Source organism: Bombina bombina, chromosome 4 (genome assembly GCF_027579735.1).
Source record: "Bombina bombina isolate aBomBom1 chromosome 4, aBomBom1.pri, whole genome shotgun sequence".
NCBI classification, from domain to species: domain Eukaryota; kingdom Metazoa; phylum Chordata; class Amphibia; order Anura; family Bombinatoridae; genus Bombina; species Bombina bombina.
In genome coordinates this window covers 538,637,029-538,652,630 of record NC_069502.1, presented here as the reverse complement: position 1 = coordinate 538,652,630, position 15,602 = coordinate 538,637,029, and the positions used below count along the sequence as shown (strand labels likewise).

Sequence of the window (15,602 nt, the reverse complement as noted above, 5' to 3'; positions counted from 1 at the left end):
ATTAATGGATGATCCGTGGACTGGATACACCTTACAAGAGAAATAAAGTATTTAGATAATGAGAAGGAAACACAGTTGTAACCAAAATTCATTGCCTAAAAATAATATGTTGGTATTATTTCTTACCTACCCTAAGAAAGCCATAGCTATATTCAATATTCTATAACTCAGAACACATAATATAACATACATTTGTCAAGCACTGATCTAAACTACTCAATGTCATCCCACGTTAGACAGTCCTCAAATAAATCTATTGCAGGTCTCTATTGTACCTAATATTGAATTGCCATCATCACAATAAGGTTAAAGGGACACTAAACCCAATTTTTTTTTTTCTTTCATTCAGATAGAGCATGCAATTTTAAGCAACTTTCTAATTCGTTCTCTTTTTAGTAGAAAAAGCAGGAATCTAGGCTAAGAAGCCGGGCCATTTTTGGTTCAGCACCCTGGATAGGGTTTGCCGATTGGTGGATACATTTAGCCACCAATCAGCAAGTATAACCGAGGTGCTGAACCAAAAATGTGCCAGCTTCTTAGCTTAGATTCCTGCCGTTTCAAATAAAGATAGCAAGACAAAGAAGAAAAATTTATAATAGGAGTGAATTAAAAAGTTGCTTATAAAAATAAAAAATTTGGGTTTAGTATCCCTTTAAATTGTGGAAAATGTATAGTCATGCTCAAAAGCCACAGAGCACTGCTAGCCCTGAGCTGGAAACGGAAAGTGAACCAATTGGCAGTCTCTCACCAATCACCAGCTGTGATTAGTTTAGTAGCTGCAATGCACATAGAGCAACACAAGTAGCAGTGGAAACATGCAGTACATCATGTCATTCACCCCCCCCCCCTACAATGTCACTTTAATAAGGTAATCAAAACAAGAACGGAAGGGAGAAAGACATTTGAACGTTTTAAAAGTAGAGGGAATGGATATTTCTAACCTTAACATTTCCAAAACTATACTGGTTTTCATCTCGAGCCTCTTTTGGTTTAGAGAAGGAAGGGAAGTTTGTCACATTTATGGAAGTTAATGGTTTCCTTGAATAAAATACAAAAAGAAAAATGTTAGAATCAGTGAATCCTTAAAATAACCATACATGCATAATAACATTGAGAAAACAGAATTTATGTTTACCTGATAAATTACTTTCTCCAACGGTGTGTCCGGTCCACGGCGTCATCCTTACTTGTGGGATATTCTCTTCCCCAACAGGAAATGGCAAAGAGCCCAGCAAAGCTGGTCACATGATCCCTCCTAGGCTCCGCCTACCCCAGTCATTCGACCGACGTTAAGGAGGAATATTTGCATAGGAGAAACCATATGATACCGTGGTGACTGTAGTTAAAGAAAATAAATTATCAGACCTGATTAAAAAACCAGGGCGGGCCGTGGACCGGACACACCGTTGGAGAAAGTAATTTATCAGGTAAACATAAATTCTGTTTTCTCCAACATAGGTGTGTCCGGTCCACGGCGTCATCCTTACTTGTGGGAACCAATACCAAAGCTTTAGGACACGGATGATGGGAGGGAGCAAATCAGGTCACCTAGATGGAAGGCACCACGGCTTGCAAAACCTTTCTCCCAAAAATAGCCTCAGAAGAAGCAAAAGTATCAAACTTGTAAAATTTGGTAAAAGTGTGCAGTGAAGACCAAGTCGCTGCCCTACATATCTGATCAACAGAAGCCTCGTTCTTGAAGGCCCATGTGGAAGCCACAGCCCTAGTGGAATGAGCTGTGATTCTTTCGGGAGGCTGCCGTCCGGCAGTCTCGTAAGCCAATCTGATTATGCTTTTAATCCAAAAAGAGAGAGAGGTAGAAGTTGCTTTTTGACCTCTCCTTTTACCGGAATAAACAACAAACAAGGAAGATGTTTGTCTAAAATTCTTTGTAGCGTCTAAATAGAATTTTAGAGCGCGAACAACATCCAAATTGTGCAACAAACGTTCCTTCTTTGAAACTGGTTTCGGGCACAGAGAAGGTACGATAATCTCCTGGTTAATGTTTTTGTTAGAAACAACTTTTGGAAGAAAACCAGGTTTAGTACGTAAAACCACCTTATCTGCATGGAACACCAGATAAGGAGGAGAACACTGCAGAGCAGATAATTCTGAAACTCTTCTAGCAGAAGAAATTGCAACCAAAAACAAAACTTTCCAAGATAATAACTTAATATCAACGGAATGTAAGGGTTCAAACGGAACCCCATGAAGAACTGAAAGAACTAAGTTGAGACTCCAAGGAGGAGTCAAAGGTTTGTAAACAGGCTTGATTCTAACCAGAGCCTGAACAAAGGCTTGAACATCTGGCACAGCTGCCAGCTTTTTGTGAAGTAACACAGACAAGGCAGAAATCTGTCCCTTCAGGGAACTTGCAGATAATCCTTTTTCCAATCCTTCTTGAAGGAAGGATAGAATCTTAGGAATCTTAACCTTGTCCCAAGGGAATCCTTTAGATTCACACCAACAGATATATTTTTTCCAAATTTTGTGGTAAATCTTTCTAGTTACAGGCTTTCTGGCCTGAACAAGAGTATCGATAACAGAATCTGAGAACCCTCGCTTCGATAAGATCAAGCGTTCAATCTCCAAGCAGTCAGCTGGAGTGAGACCAGATTCGGATGTCCGAACGGACCTTGAACAAGAAGGTCTCGTCTCAAAGGTAGCTTCCATGGTGGAGCCGATGACATATTCACCAGATCTGCATACCAAGTCCTGCGTGGCCACGCAGGAGCTATCAAGATCACCGACGCCCTCTCCTGATTGATCCTGGCTACCAGCCTGGGGATGAGAGGAAACGGCGGGAATACATAAGCTAGTTTGAAGGTCCAAGGTGCTACTAGTGCATCCACTAGAGCCGCCTTGGGATCCCTGGATCTGGACCCGTAGCAAGGAACTTTGAAGTTCTGACGAGAGGCCATCAGATCCATGTCTGGAATGCCCCACAGTTGAGTGATTTGGACAAAGATTTCCGGATGGAGTTCCCACTCCCCCGGATGCAATGTCTGACGACTCAGAAAATCCGCTTCCCAATTTTCCACTCCTGGGATGTGGATTGCAGACAGGTGGCAGGAGTGAGACTCCGCCCATTGAATGATTTTGGTCACTTCTTCCATCGCCAGGGAACTCCTTGTTCCCCCCTGATGGTTGATGTACGCAACAGTTGTCATGTTGTCTGATTGAAACCGTATGAACTTGGCCCTCGCTAGCTGAGGCCAAGCCTTGAGAGCATTGAATATCGCTCTCAGTTCCAGAATATTTATCGGTAGAAGAGATTCTTCCCGAGACCAAAGACCCTGAGCTTTCAGGGATCCCCAGACCGCGCCCCAGCCCATCAGACTGGCGTCGGTCGTGACAATGACCCACTCCGGTCTGCGGAAGGTCATCCCTTGTGACAGGTTGTCCAGGGACAGCCACCAACGGAGTGAGTCTCTGGTCCTCTGATTTACTTGTATCCTCGGAGACAAGTCTGTATAGTCCCCATTCCACTGACTGAGCATGCACAGTTGTAATGGTCTTAGATGAATGCGCGCAAAAGGAACTATGTCCATTGCCGCTACCATCAAACCTATCACTTCCATGCACTGCGCTATGGAAGGAAGAGAAACGGAATGAAGTATCCGACAAGAGTCTAGAAGTCTTGTTTTTCTGGCCTCTGTCAGAAAAATCCTCATTTCTAAGGAGTCTATTATTGTTCCCAAGAAGGGAACCCTTGTCGACGGAGATAGAGAACTCTTTTCCACGTTCACTTTCCATCCGTGAGATCTGAGAAAGGCCAGGACGATGTCCGTGTGAGCCTTTGCTTGAGGAAGGGACGACGCTTGAATCAGAATGTCGTCCAAGTAAGGTACTACAGCAATGCCCCTTGGTCTTAGCACAGCTAGAAGGGACCCTAGTACCTTTGTGAAAATCCTTGGAGCAGTGGCTAATCCGAAAGGAAGCGCCACGAACTGGTAATGCTTGTCCAGGAATGCGAACCTTAGGAACCGATGATGTTCCTTGTGGATAGGAATATGTAGATACGCATCCTTTAAATCCACCGTGGTCATGAATTGACCTTCCTGGATGGAAGGAAGAATTGTTCGAATGGTTTCCATCTTGAACGATGGAACCTTGAGAAACTTGTTTAAGATCTTGAGATCTAAGATTGGTCTGAACGTTCCCTCTTTTTTGGGAACTATGAACAGATTGGAGTAGAACCCCATCCCTTGTTCTCCTAATGGAACAGGATGAATCACCCCCATTGTTAACAGGTCTTCTACACAATGTAAGAATGCCTGTCTTTTTATGTGGTCTGAAGACAACTGAGACCTGTGGAACCTCCCCCTTGGGGGAAGCCCCTTGAATTCCAGAAGATAACCTTGGGAGACTATTTCTAGTGTCCAAGGATCCAGAACATCTCTTGCCCAAGCCTGAGCGAAGAGAGAGAGTCTGCCCCCCACCAGATCCGGTCCCGGATCGGGGGCCAACATTTCATGCTGTCTTGGTAGCAGTGGCAGGTTTCTTGGCCTGCTTTCCCTTGTTCCAGCCTTGCATTGGTCTCCAAGCTTGCTTGGCTTGAGAAGTATTACCCTCTTGCTTAGAGGACGTAGCACTTTGGGCTGGTCCGTTTCTACGAAAGGGACGAAAATTAGGTTTATTTTTGGCCTTGAAAGGCCGATCCTGAGGAAGGGCATGGCCCTTACCCCCAGTGATATCAGAGATAATCTCTTTCAAGTCAGGGCCAAACAGCGTTTTCCCCTTGAAAGGAATGTTAAGTAGCTTGTTCTTGGAAGACGCATCAGCTGACCAAGATTTCAACCAAAGCGCTCTGCGCGCCACAATAGCAAACCCAGAATTCTTAGCCGCTAACCTAGCCAATTGCAAAGTGGCGTCTAGGGTGAAAGAATTAGCCAATTTGAGAGCATTGATTCTGTCCATAATCTCCTCATAAGGAGGAGAATCACTATCGACCGCCTTTACCAGCTCATCGAACCAGAAACATGCGGCTGTAGCGACAGGGACAATGCATGAAATTGGTTGTAGAAGGTAACCCTGCTGAACAAACATCTTTTTAAGTAAACCTTCTAATTTTTTATCCATAGGATCTTTGAAAGCACAACTATCTTCTATGGGTATAGTGGTGCGTTTGTTTAAAGTGGAAACCGCTCCCTCGACCTTGGGGACTGTCTGCCATAAGTCGTTTCTGGGGTCGACCATAGGAAACAATTTTTTAAATATGGGGGGAGGGACGAAAGGAATACCGGGCCTTTCCCATTCTTTATTTACAATGTCCGCCACCCGCTTGGGTATAGGAAAAGCTTCTGGGAGCCCCGGGACCTCTAGGAACTTGTCCATTTTACATAGCTTCTCTGGGATGACCAAATTGTCACAATCATCCAGAGTGGATAATACCTCCTTAAGCAGAGCGCGGAGATGTTCCAACTTAAATTTAAACGTAATCACATCAGGTTCAGCTTGTTGAGAAATGTTCCCTGAATCTGTAATTTCTCCCTCAGACAAAACCTCCCTGGCCCCATCAGACTGGTTTAGGGGCCCTTCAGAACCATTATTATCAGCGTCGTCATGCTCTTCAGTATCTAAAACAGAGCAGTCGCGCTTACGCTGATAAGTGTGCATTTTGGCTAAAATGTTTTTGACAGAATTATCCATTACAGCCGTTAATTGTTGCATAGTAAGGAGTATTGGCGCGCTAGATGTACTAGGGGCCTCCTGAGTGGGCAAGACTCGTGTAGACGAAGGAGGGAATGATGCAGTACCATGCTTACTCCCCTCACTTGAGGAATCATCTGGGGCATCATTGTCATTGTCACATAAATCACATTTATTTAAATGAGAAGGAACTCTGGCTTCCCCACATTCAGAACACAGTCTATCTGGTAGTTCAGACATGTTAAACAGGCATAAACTTGATAACAAAGTACAAAAAACGTTTTAAAATAAAACCGTTACTGTCACTTTAAATTTTAAACTGAACACACTTTATTACTGCAATTGCGAAAAAATATGAAGGAATTGTTCAAAATTCACCAAAATTTCACCACAGTGTCTTAAAGCCTTAAAAGTATTGCACACCAAATTTGGAAGCTTTAACCCTTAAAATAACGGAACCGGAGCCGTTTTTAACTTTAACCCCTTTACAGTCCCTGGTATCTGCTTTGCTGAGACCCAACCAAGCCCAAAGGGGAATACGATACCAAATGACGCCTTCAGAAAGTCTTTTCTATGTATCAGAGCTCCTCACACATGCGAATGCATGTCATGCCTCTCAAAAACAAGTGCGCAACACCGGCGCGAAAATGAGGCTCTGCCTATGATTTGGGAAAGCCCCTAAAGAGAAAGGTGTCTAAAAAAGTGCCTGCCGATATAATCTTATCAAAATACCCAGATTAAATGATTCCTCAAGGCTAAATATGTGTTAATAATGAATCGATTTAGCCCAGAAAAAGTCTACAGTCTTAATAAGCCCTTGTGAAGCCCTTATTTACAATCTTAATAAACATGGCTTACCGGATCCCATAGGGAAAATGACAGCTTCCAGCATTACATCGTCTTGTTAGAATGTGTCATACCTCAAGCAGCAAGAGACTGCTCACTGTTCCCCCAACTGAAGTTAATTCCTCTCAACAGTCCTGTGTGGAACAGCCATGGATTTTAGTAACGGTTGCTAAAATCATTTTCCTCATACAAACAGAAATCTTCATCTCTTTTCTGTTTCTGAGTAAATAGTACATACCAGCACTATTTTAAAATAACAAACTCTTGATTGAATAATAAAAACTACAGTTAAACACTAAAAAACTCTAAGCCATCTCCGTGGAGATGTTGCCTGTACAACGGCAAAGAGAATGACTGGGGTAGGCGGAGCCTAGGAGGGATCATGTGACCAGCTTTGCTGGGCTCTTTGCCATTTCCTGTTGGGGAAGAGAATATCCCACAAGTAAGGATGACGCCGTGGACCGGACACACCTATGTTGGAGAAAGTAGAATATATTTCAGTCACTGTTTTGAGTAACTGGTAAGTCTATTTAATAGGCTGATGTACTAATTATCCTCCTGATCGAGCTGAGAAATAGAAAAATCCCTGGCCATATGCCACTTTTAATCACATCTGCCATTAACGGTTCTCCCTTTGAGCCTTTCTGTTAAGACAGTATACAGCACCCTGTAAGAGCAAGAGGAGTCAGTATGCTGGGAGGGCTCTACCATTTCCCCACCCATCCAGCTTCCCATCTCTCAAAATGTTGGTTTAAGCTGTGTGCACAGTATAAATAAAAATCTCCTTAGAGGAAGATTGTATGTTGTGGCAGCACACACGCGACACCATTCCCATAAAATGCGACCGACAGTTTCTTTCTGTTTAGTATCTGAACAAAAGCACCTGCATGCCATTCAAGTAGCACTAAAATGTACATGTGACTTCACAGAACTCACCATCGAAAACAAGCAATTTTAAAGGCAAAGCCCTGTGCTTCTGCGCTTCTATTAAGAAAGCATAATAGCAATATGACCAATCAGAGGATATTTATTTTCTTAAAAACACGTCTCTTGCTCTATTTCACTATTGATCACAACACAAAAAACCTGATTAATGGAAGTTTGACTAAATGTAGTCTGTGCAACCTATTATTTTACCCCTTGGATAAAATATGTTAAAGGACCAGTCAATACAGTAGATTTGCATAATCAACAAATGCATGATAAGAAGACAATGCAATAGCACCTAGTCTGAACTTCAAATGAGTAGTAGATTTTTTTTTAAATAAATGCAAGACTATATTACAAGCTCAACATCCTTCTAATTTGCTTTAGATACCTTACAGATAAATGGTGTTGTAAACTGAATGTTGTATCCCATATACAGGACAGACATAGACCTGTAAAAGCAAAATACATACCTTTTGGCATTACTGGAAGTGCTTGAATCATCACTTATTATGTCTGGAGGAGTTACTGAATGAAGAGGAACTCTTCCAAACGGACAGGTCTATAAGAAAGAAAAAGTATATATCTCAAAGCAAAAGTATGGTTTATCCAAAATCATATTGCATGTAGTGTATTGGAAGAAGACTGTATTACATATCTTACCGTGGTTTTTAAAGGCTTACTCCCAATGCCATAAGATTCTTCAGGAGAGCTAAACTTCTCTCTGTAAAAACAACAAAGTTTCAGTTATAGGAAAACACAACAAATTCATGCAATATAAAAATATAGGAAGTTATATTAGTACCCTTCCAAAAAATTTATGTGCACAGAGACATCCTCTGGACTTCCATTTCTCGTTGTTTGGCTATTTCCCAGAATGCAACTTTGATATCCAGCTGGCTCTTCATTAGATTCTATATCAAAAGAGCATTAAGATACTTTGTTGAATAACAATCTAATGTACACGACTGAAAAACAAAAAGAGAAGTTGAATTTCAAATAAAACATTTATAGGGATACTAAACCCAATTTTTTTTCTTTCATGATTCAGATAGAGCATGAGATTTTAAGCACCTTTCTAATTTATTCCTATTATCAATTTTTCTTTGTTCTCATGCTATCTTGATTTGAAAAAGCAGTAATGTAAGCTTTAGAGCCAGACCATTTTTTGTTCAGCACCTGGGTAGCACTTGCTTATTTGTGGCTAAATTTAGCAAACCAATCAGCAAGCTCTACCAAGGTGCTGAACTAAAAATGGGCCGGCTCCTAACCTTTTATTACTGCTTTTTCAAATCAAGATAACATGAGAACAAAGAAAAATTGATAATAGGAGTAAATTAGAAAGTTGCTTAAAAACATAATTTATGCTTACCTGATAAATTCCTTTCTTCTGTTGTGTGATCAGTCCACGGGTCATCATTACTTCTGGGATATAACTCCTCCCCAACAGGAAATGCAAGAGGATTCACCCAGCAGAGCTGCATATAGCTCCCCCCCTCTACGTCAGTCCCAGTCATTCGACCAAGAATCAACGAGAAAGGAGTAACCAAGGGTGAAGTGGTGACTGGAGTATAATTTAAAAGATATTTACCTGCCTTAAAACAGGGCGGGCCGTGGACTGATCACACAACAGAAGAAAGGAATTTATCAGGTAAGCATAAATTATGTTTTCTTCTGTTATGTGTGATCAGTCCACGGGTCATCATTACTTCTGGGATACCAATACCAAAGCAAAAGTACACGGATGACGGGAGGGATAGGCAGGCTCATTATACAGAAGGAACCACTGCCTGAAGAACCTTTCTCCCAAAAATAGCCTCCGAAGAAGCAAAAGTGTCAAATTTGTAAAATTTGGAAAAAGTATGAAGCGAAGACCAAGTTGCAGCCTTGCAAATCTGTTCAACAGAGGCCTCATTCTTAAAGGCCCAAGTGGAAGCCACAGCTCTAGTGGAGTGAGCTGTAATTCTTTCAGGAGGCTGCTGTCCAGCAGTCTCATAGGCTAAACGTATTATGCTACGAAGCCAAAAAGAGAGAGAGGTAGCAGAAGCTTTTTGACCTCTCCTCTGTCCAGAGTAAACGACAAACAAGGAAGAAGTTTGGCGAAAATCTTTAGTTGCCTGCAAGTAGAATTTGAGGGCACGAACTACATCCAGATTGTGTAAAAGACGTTCCTTCTTTGAAGAAGGATTTGGACACAAGGATGGGACAACAATCTCTTGATTGATGTTCCTGTTAGTGACTACCTTAGGTAAGAACCCAGGTTTAGTACGCAGAACTACCTTGTCTGAGTGAAAAATCAGATAAGGGGAATCACAATGTAAGGCTGATAACTCAGAGACTCTTCGAGCCGAGGAAATAGCCATTAAAAACAGAACTTTCCAAGATAACATTTTTATATCAATGGAATGAAGGGGTTCAAACGGAACACCCTGTAAAACGTTAAGAACTAAGTTTAAACTCCATGGTGGAGCAACAGCTTTAAACACAGGCTTGATCCTAGCTAAAGCCTGACAAAAGGACTGGACGTCTGGATTTTCTGACAGACGTCTGTGTAACAAGATGGACAGAGCTGAAATCTGTCCCTTTAATGAACTAGCTGATAAACCCTTTTCTAAACCTTCTTGTAGAAAAGACAATATCCTAGCGATCCTAACCTTACTCCAGGAGTAACCTTTGGATTCGCACCAGTATAGGTATTTCCGCCATATTTTATGGTAAATCCTTCTGGTAACAGGCTTCCTAGCCTGAATCAAGGTATCAATAACCGACTCAGAAAAACCACGTTTTGATAAAATCAAGCGTTCAATTTCCAAGCAGTCAGCTTCAGAGAAGTTAGATTTTGATGTTTGAATGGACCCTGTATCAGAAGGTCCTGTCTTAGAGGTAGAGACCAAGGCGGACAGGATGACATGTCCACTAGATCTGCATACCAAGTCCTGCGTGGCCAAGCAGGTGCTATTAGAATTACTGATGCTCTCTCCTGTTTGATTTTGGCAATCAATCGAGGAAGCAGCGGGAAGGGTGGAAACACATAAGCCATCCTGAAGTTCCAAGGTGCTGTCAAAGCATCTATCAGAACTGCTCCTGGATCCCTGGATCTGGACCCGTAGCGAGGAAGTTTGGCGTTCTGGCGAGACGCCATGAGATCTATCTCTGGTTTGCCCCAACGTCGAAGTATTTGGGCAAAGACCTCCGGATGAAGTTCCCACTCCCCCGGATGAAAAGTCTGGCGACTCAAGAAATCCGCCTCCCAGTTCTCCACTCCCGGGATGTGGATTGCTGACAGGTGGCAAGAGTGAGACTCTGCCCAGCGAATTATCTTTGATACTTCCATCATTGCTAGGGAGCTTCTTGTCCCTCCCTGATGGTTGATGTAAGCTACAGTCGTGATGTTGTCCGACTGAAACCTGATGAACCCCCGAGTTGTTAACTGGGGCCAAGCCAGAAGGGCATTGAGAACTGCTCTCAATTCCAGAATGTTTATTGGTAGGAGACTCTCCTCCTGATTCCATAGTCCCTGAGCCTTCAGAGAATTCCAGACAGCGCCCCAACCTAGTAGGCTGGCGTCTGTTGTTACAATTGTCCAGTCTGGCCTGCTGAATGGCATCCCCCTGGACAGGTGTGGCCGATAAAGCCACCATAGAAGAGAATTTCTGGTCTCTTGATTCAGATTCAGAGTAGGGGACAAATCTGAGTAATCCCCATTCCACTGACTTAGCATGCATAATTGCAGCGGTCTGAGGTGTAGGCGTGCAAAAGGTACTATGTCCATTGCCGCTACCATTAAGCCGATCACCTCCATGCATTGAGCTACTGACGGGTGTTGAATGGAATGAAGGACGCGGCATGCATTTTGAAGTTTTGTTAACCTGTCTTCTGTCAGGTAAATCTTCATTTCTACAGAATCTATAAGAGTCCCCAAGAATGGAACTCTTGTGAGAGGAAAGAGAGAACTCTTCTTTTCGTTCACTTTCCATCCATGCGACCTTAGAAATGCCAGAACTAACTCTGTATGAGACTTGGCAGTTTGAAAGCTTGAAGCTTGAATTAGAATGTCGTCTAGGTACGGAGCTACCGAAATCCCTCGCGGTCTTAGTACCGCTAGAAGGGCACCCAGAACCTTTGTGAAGATTCTTGGAGCCGTAGCCAATCCGAATGGAAGAGCTACAAACTGGTAGTGCCTGTCTAAGAAGGCAAACCTTAGATACCGGTGATGATCTTTGTGGATCGGTATGTGAAGGTAAGCATCCTTTAAATCCACTGTGGTCATGTACTGACCCTCTTGGATCATGGGTAAGATTGTCCGAATAGTTTCCATTTTGAACGATGGAACTCTTAGGAATTTGTTTAGAGTCTTTAAATCTAAGATTGGCCTGAAAGTTCCCTCTTTTTTGGGAACCACAAACAGGTTTGAGTAGAACCCTTGTCCTTGTTCCGACCACGGAACCGGATGGATCACTCCCATTGTTAACAGATCTTGTACGCAGCGTAGAAACGCTTCTTTCTTTATCTGGTTTGTTGACAACCTTGACAGATGAAATCTCCCTCTTGGGGGAGATAATTTGAAGTCTAGAAGGTATCCCTGAGATATGATCTCTAGTGCCCAGGGATCCTGAACATCTCTTGCCCAGGCCTGGGCGAAGAGAGAGAGTCTGCCCCCTACTAGATCCGGTCCCGGATCGGGGGCTCTCGGTTCATGCTGTCTTTGGGGCAGCAGCAGGTTTCCTGGCCTGCTTGTTTTTGTTCCAGGACTGGTTAGGCTTCCAGCCTTGCCTGTAACGAGCAACAGCTCCTTCCTGTTTTGGTGCAGTGGAGGTTGATGCTGCTCCTGTCTTGAAATTCCGAAAGGGACGAAAATTAGACTGTCTAGCCTTAGCTTTGGCCTTGTCTTGAGGTAGGGCGTGGCCCTTACCTCCCGTAATGTCAGCGATAATTTCTTTCAAACCGGGCCCGAATAAGGACTGCCCCTTGAAAGGTATATTAAGTAATTTGGATTTAGAAGTAACATCAGCTGACCAGGATTTTAGCCACAGTGCCCTGCGTGCCTGTATGGCGAATCCTGAGTTCTTAGCCGTAAGTTTGGTTAAATGTACTACGGCCTCCGAAATGAAAGAATTAGCTAGTTTAAGGACTCTAAGCCTGTCCGTAATGTCGTCTAGCGTAGAGGAACTAAGGTTCTCTTCAAGCGACTCAATCCAAAATGCTGCCGCAGCCGTAATCGGCGCGATACATGCAAGGGGTTGTAATATAAAACCTTGTTGAACAAACATTTTCTTAAGGTAACCCTCTAATTTTTTATCCATTGGATCTGAGAAAGCACAGCTATCCTCCACCGGGATAGTGGTACGCTTAGCTAAAGTAGAAACTGCTCCCTCCACCTTGGGGACCGTTTGCCATAAGTCCCGAGTGGTGGCGTCTATTGGAAACATCTTTCTAAATATTGGAGGGGGTGAGAACGGCACACCGGGTCTATCCCACTCCTTAGTAACAATTTCAGTTAGTCTCTTAGGTATAGGAAAAACGTCAGTACTCGCCGGTACCGCAAAGTATTTATCCAACCTACACAGTTTCTCTGGTATTGCAACGGTGTTACAATCGTTGAGAGCTGCTAAGACCTCCCCTAGTAGTACACGGAGGTTCTCCAATTTAAATTTAAAATTTGAAATATCTGAGTCCAATCTGTTTGGATCAGAACCGTCACCCACAGAATGAAGCTCTCCGTCCTCATGCTCTGCGAGCTGTGACGCAGTATCAGACATGGCCCTAGCATTGTCAGCGCACTCTGTTCTCACCCCAGAGTGATCACGCTTGCCTCTTAGTTCTGGTAATTTAGACAAAACTTCAGTCATAACAGTAGCCATATCTTGTAATGTTATCTGTAATGGCCGCCCAGATGTACTAGGCGCCAAAATATCACGCACCTCCCGGGCGGGAGATGCAGGTACTGTCGCGTGAGGCGAGTTAGTCGGCATAACTCTCCCCTCGCTGTTTGGTGAAATTTGTTCACATTGTACAGATTGACTTTTATTTAAAGTAGCATCAATACAGTTAGTACATAAATTTCTATTGGGCTCCACCTTGGCATTGGAACAAATGACACAGATATCTTCCTCTGAGTCAGACATGTTTAACACACTAGCAAAAAAACTTACAACTTGGTTATAATCTTTTTTAGCAAAAAAACGCACTGTGCCTCAAAGAGGTACTAACGATTAAATGACAGTTGAAATAATGAACTGAAAAACAGTTATAGCATCAAACTTTAAAACAACACAACTTTTAGCAAAGGTTTGTTCCCATTAGTAAAAAACAACACTAATTAAATTTGTACATAAGAAAACAAAACAACGTTTTTTATTCACAGTCACTATAAGAATTCTCACAGCTCTGCTGAGAGAATTTACCTCCCTTCAAAGAAGTTTGAAGACCCCTGAGATCTGTCAGAGATGAACCGGATCATGCAGGAAATATAAAAGTAGCTGACTGGAATTTTTTGATGCGTAGCAAAGAGCGCCAAAAACGGCCCCTCCCTCTCCCACACAGCAGTGAAGAGAAACGAAACTGTCACAATTAAAGCAAAAAACTGCCAAGTGGAAAATAATGCCCAAATATTTATTCACACAGTACCTCAGCAATGTAAACGATTCTACATTCCAGCAAAAACGTTTAACATGAGAATAGTTATTAAAAGGATTAGTGACCTTTAACACAGTAGTTCCGGTGAAATACCATCCCCAGAATACTGAAGTGTATACATACATGTCATTTTAACGGTATGGCAGGCTTTTCTCATCAATTCCATTCAGAAAATAAAAACTGCCACATACCTCAATGCAGATTCATCTGCCCGCTGTCCCCTGATCTGAAGCCTTTACCTCCCTCAGATGGTCGAGAACAGCAATATGATCTTAACGACTCCGGTTAAAATCATAGTAAAAAATCTCTGTCAGATTCTTCCTCAAACTCTGCCAGAGAAGTAATAACACGCTCCGGTGCTATTTTAAAATAACAAACTTTTGATTGAAGTCATAAAAACTAAGTATAATCACCATAGTCCTCTCACACATCCTATCTAGTCGTTGGGTGCAAGAGAATGACTGGGACTGACGTAGAGGGGGGGAGCTATATGCAGCTCTGCTGGGTGAATCCTCTTGCATTTCCTGTTGGGGAGGAGTTATATCCCAGAAGTAATGATGACCCGTGGACTGATCACACATAACAGAAGAAATTGCATGCTCCTTCTGAACCAGGAAAGAAAAAATGTGAGGTTAGTATCCCTTTAAAGCAAGAAGTGGGTTGGCTTAAAATGTGTTCACAAACCTGACAAATTTTCTTTTTCCTCTAAAGAAATTAGCTGCTGTTTCTTCAAATTCAAGTTCTTCAGAGCTAGCTCCAGCATTTTAATTGGAACAGCACGACAATCTATTGCTTTCTGAAGAATTTGCTTGCTTTTCTTATAGTTCCCTAGGAAACATATAAAAAGTTGTACAAATAAGCACAAAACAAATTTTAATGGCATTTTTGGAATCTACAGCAAAAAAAACAAACTATAAAAAGTAATCACTGCCATATTGAAAACGTATGATTAAAGTAAAAATTAATTATTCATGGACTTCCGGTGGGCAGGGCTAGCAGACTGCCACGAAGTGGAAGAGCTCCGTAATCAGAGCGGAACAAAAGGTGTTTATCGCAGCCCCCACGCTCTCATCCTTACTGGGCATCAACCTCAGGGCAACCTTAGACTTGCCACAGCTGGATATTGTGGCGTGTAAGCAGCAACACCATCGCACTTACAAATGACAAGTCGGATCACAGATCCTAAAAGCATCAGGCGCCATCTTGGATATGCAGATTAGGACTAGCTGCGCAACATGCTGAGACAAGCATCCCTATTGCAACGAACCAACGCTAACCTCTTCCTACAATTACCCAACAAAGATCTGCTGGACACCGGAGAAGGAAGGATCTACATGTGGTTTGAAGCTTTTATTGATAGGGACCTAGGGGTCATCGTGTTTGTCATGTTGGGATACTGACTGAAAATCACTAGGTTCTACCAAAAGCCCTATTAAAGAGCCTTGTGGGAGAGAGGGGAAAGAGCAGTGGAATACTACATTTAAGCTCTTACACACTCACCCCTTAAACCAGTTTATCAGGGGTTACCTCTAGGATAACAA

The 15,602-nt window shown here is 42.7% G+C and overlaps 1 protein-coding gene across 1 annotated transcript in view; it reads right to left on the bottom strand.

Annotated features, from left to right (window-relative positions):
- Positions 1 to 15,602, bottom strand: part of TTK (TTK protein kinase) — a 151,978-nt gene that overhangs the window by 80,521 nt on the left and 55,855 nt on the right. The window contains exons 5-9 of the mRNA XM_053712017.1: positions 14,746 to 14,889; positions 8,231 to 8,339; positions 8,089 to 8,149; positions 7,899 to 7,987; positions 942 to 1,038 (exon numbers count right to left, since the gene is read on the bottom strand). Of these exons, the coding sequence (XP_053567992.1) occupies positions 942 to 1,038; positions 7,899 to 7,987; positions 8,089 to 8,149; positions 8,231 to 8,339; positions 14,746 to 14,889 (500 nt within the window). The remainder of the gene's footprint in view (positions 1 to 941; positions 1,039 to 7,898; positions 7,988 to 8,088; positions 8,150 to 8,230; positions 8,340 to 14,745; positions 14,890 to 15,602) is intronic.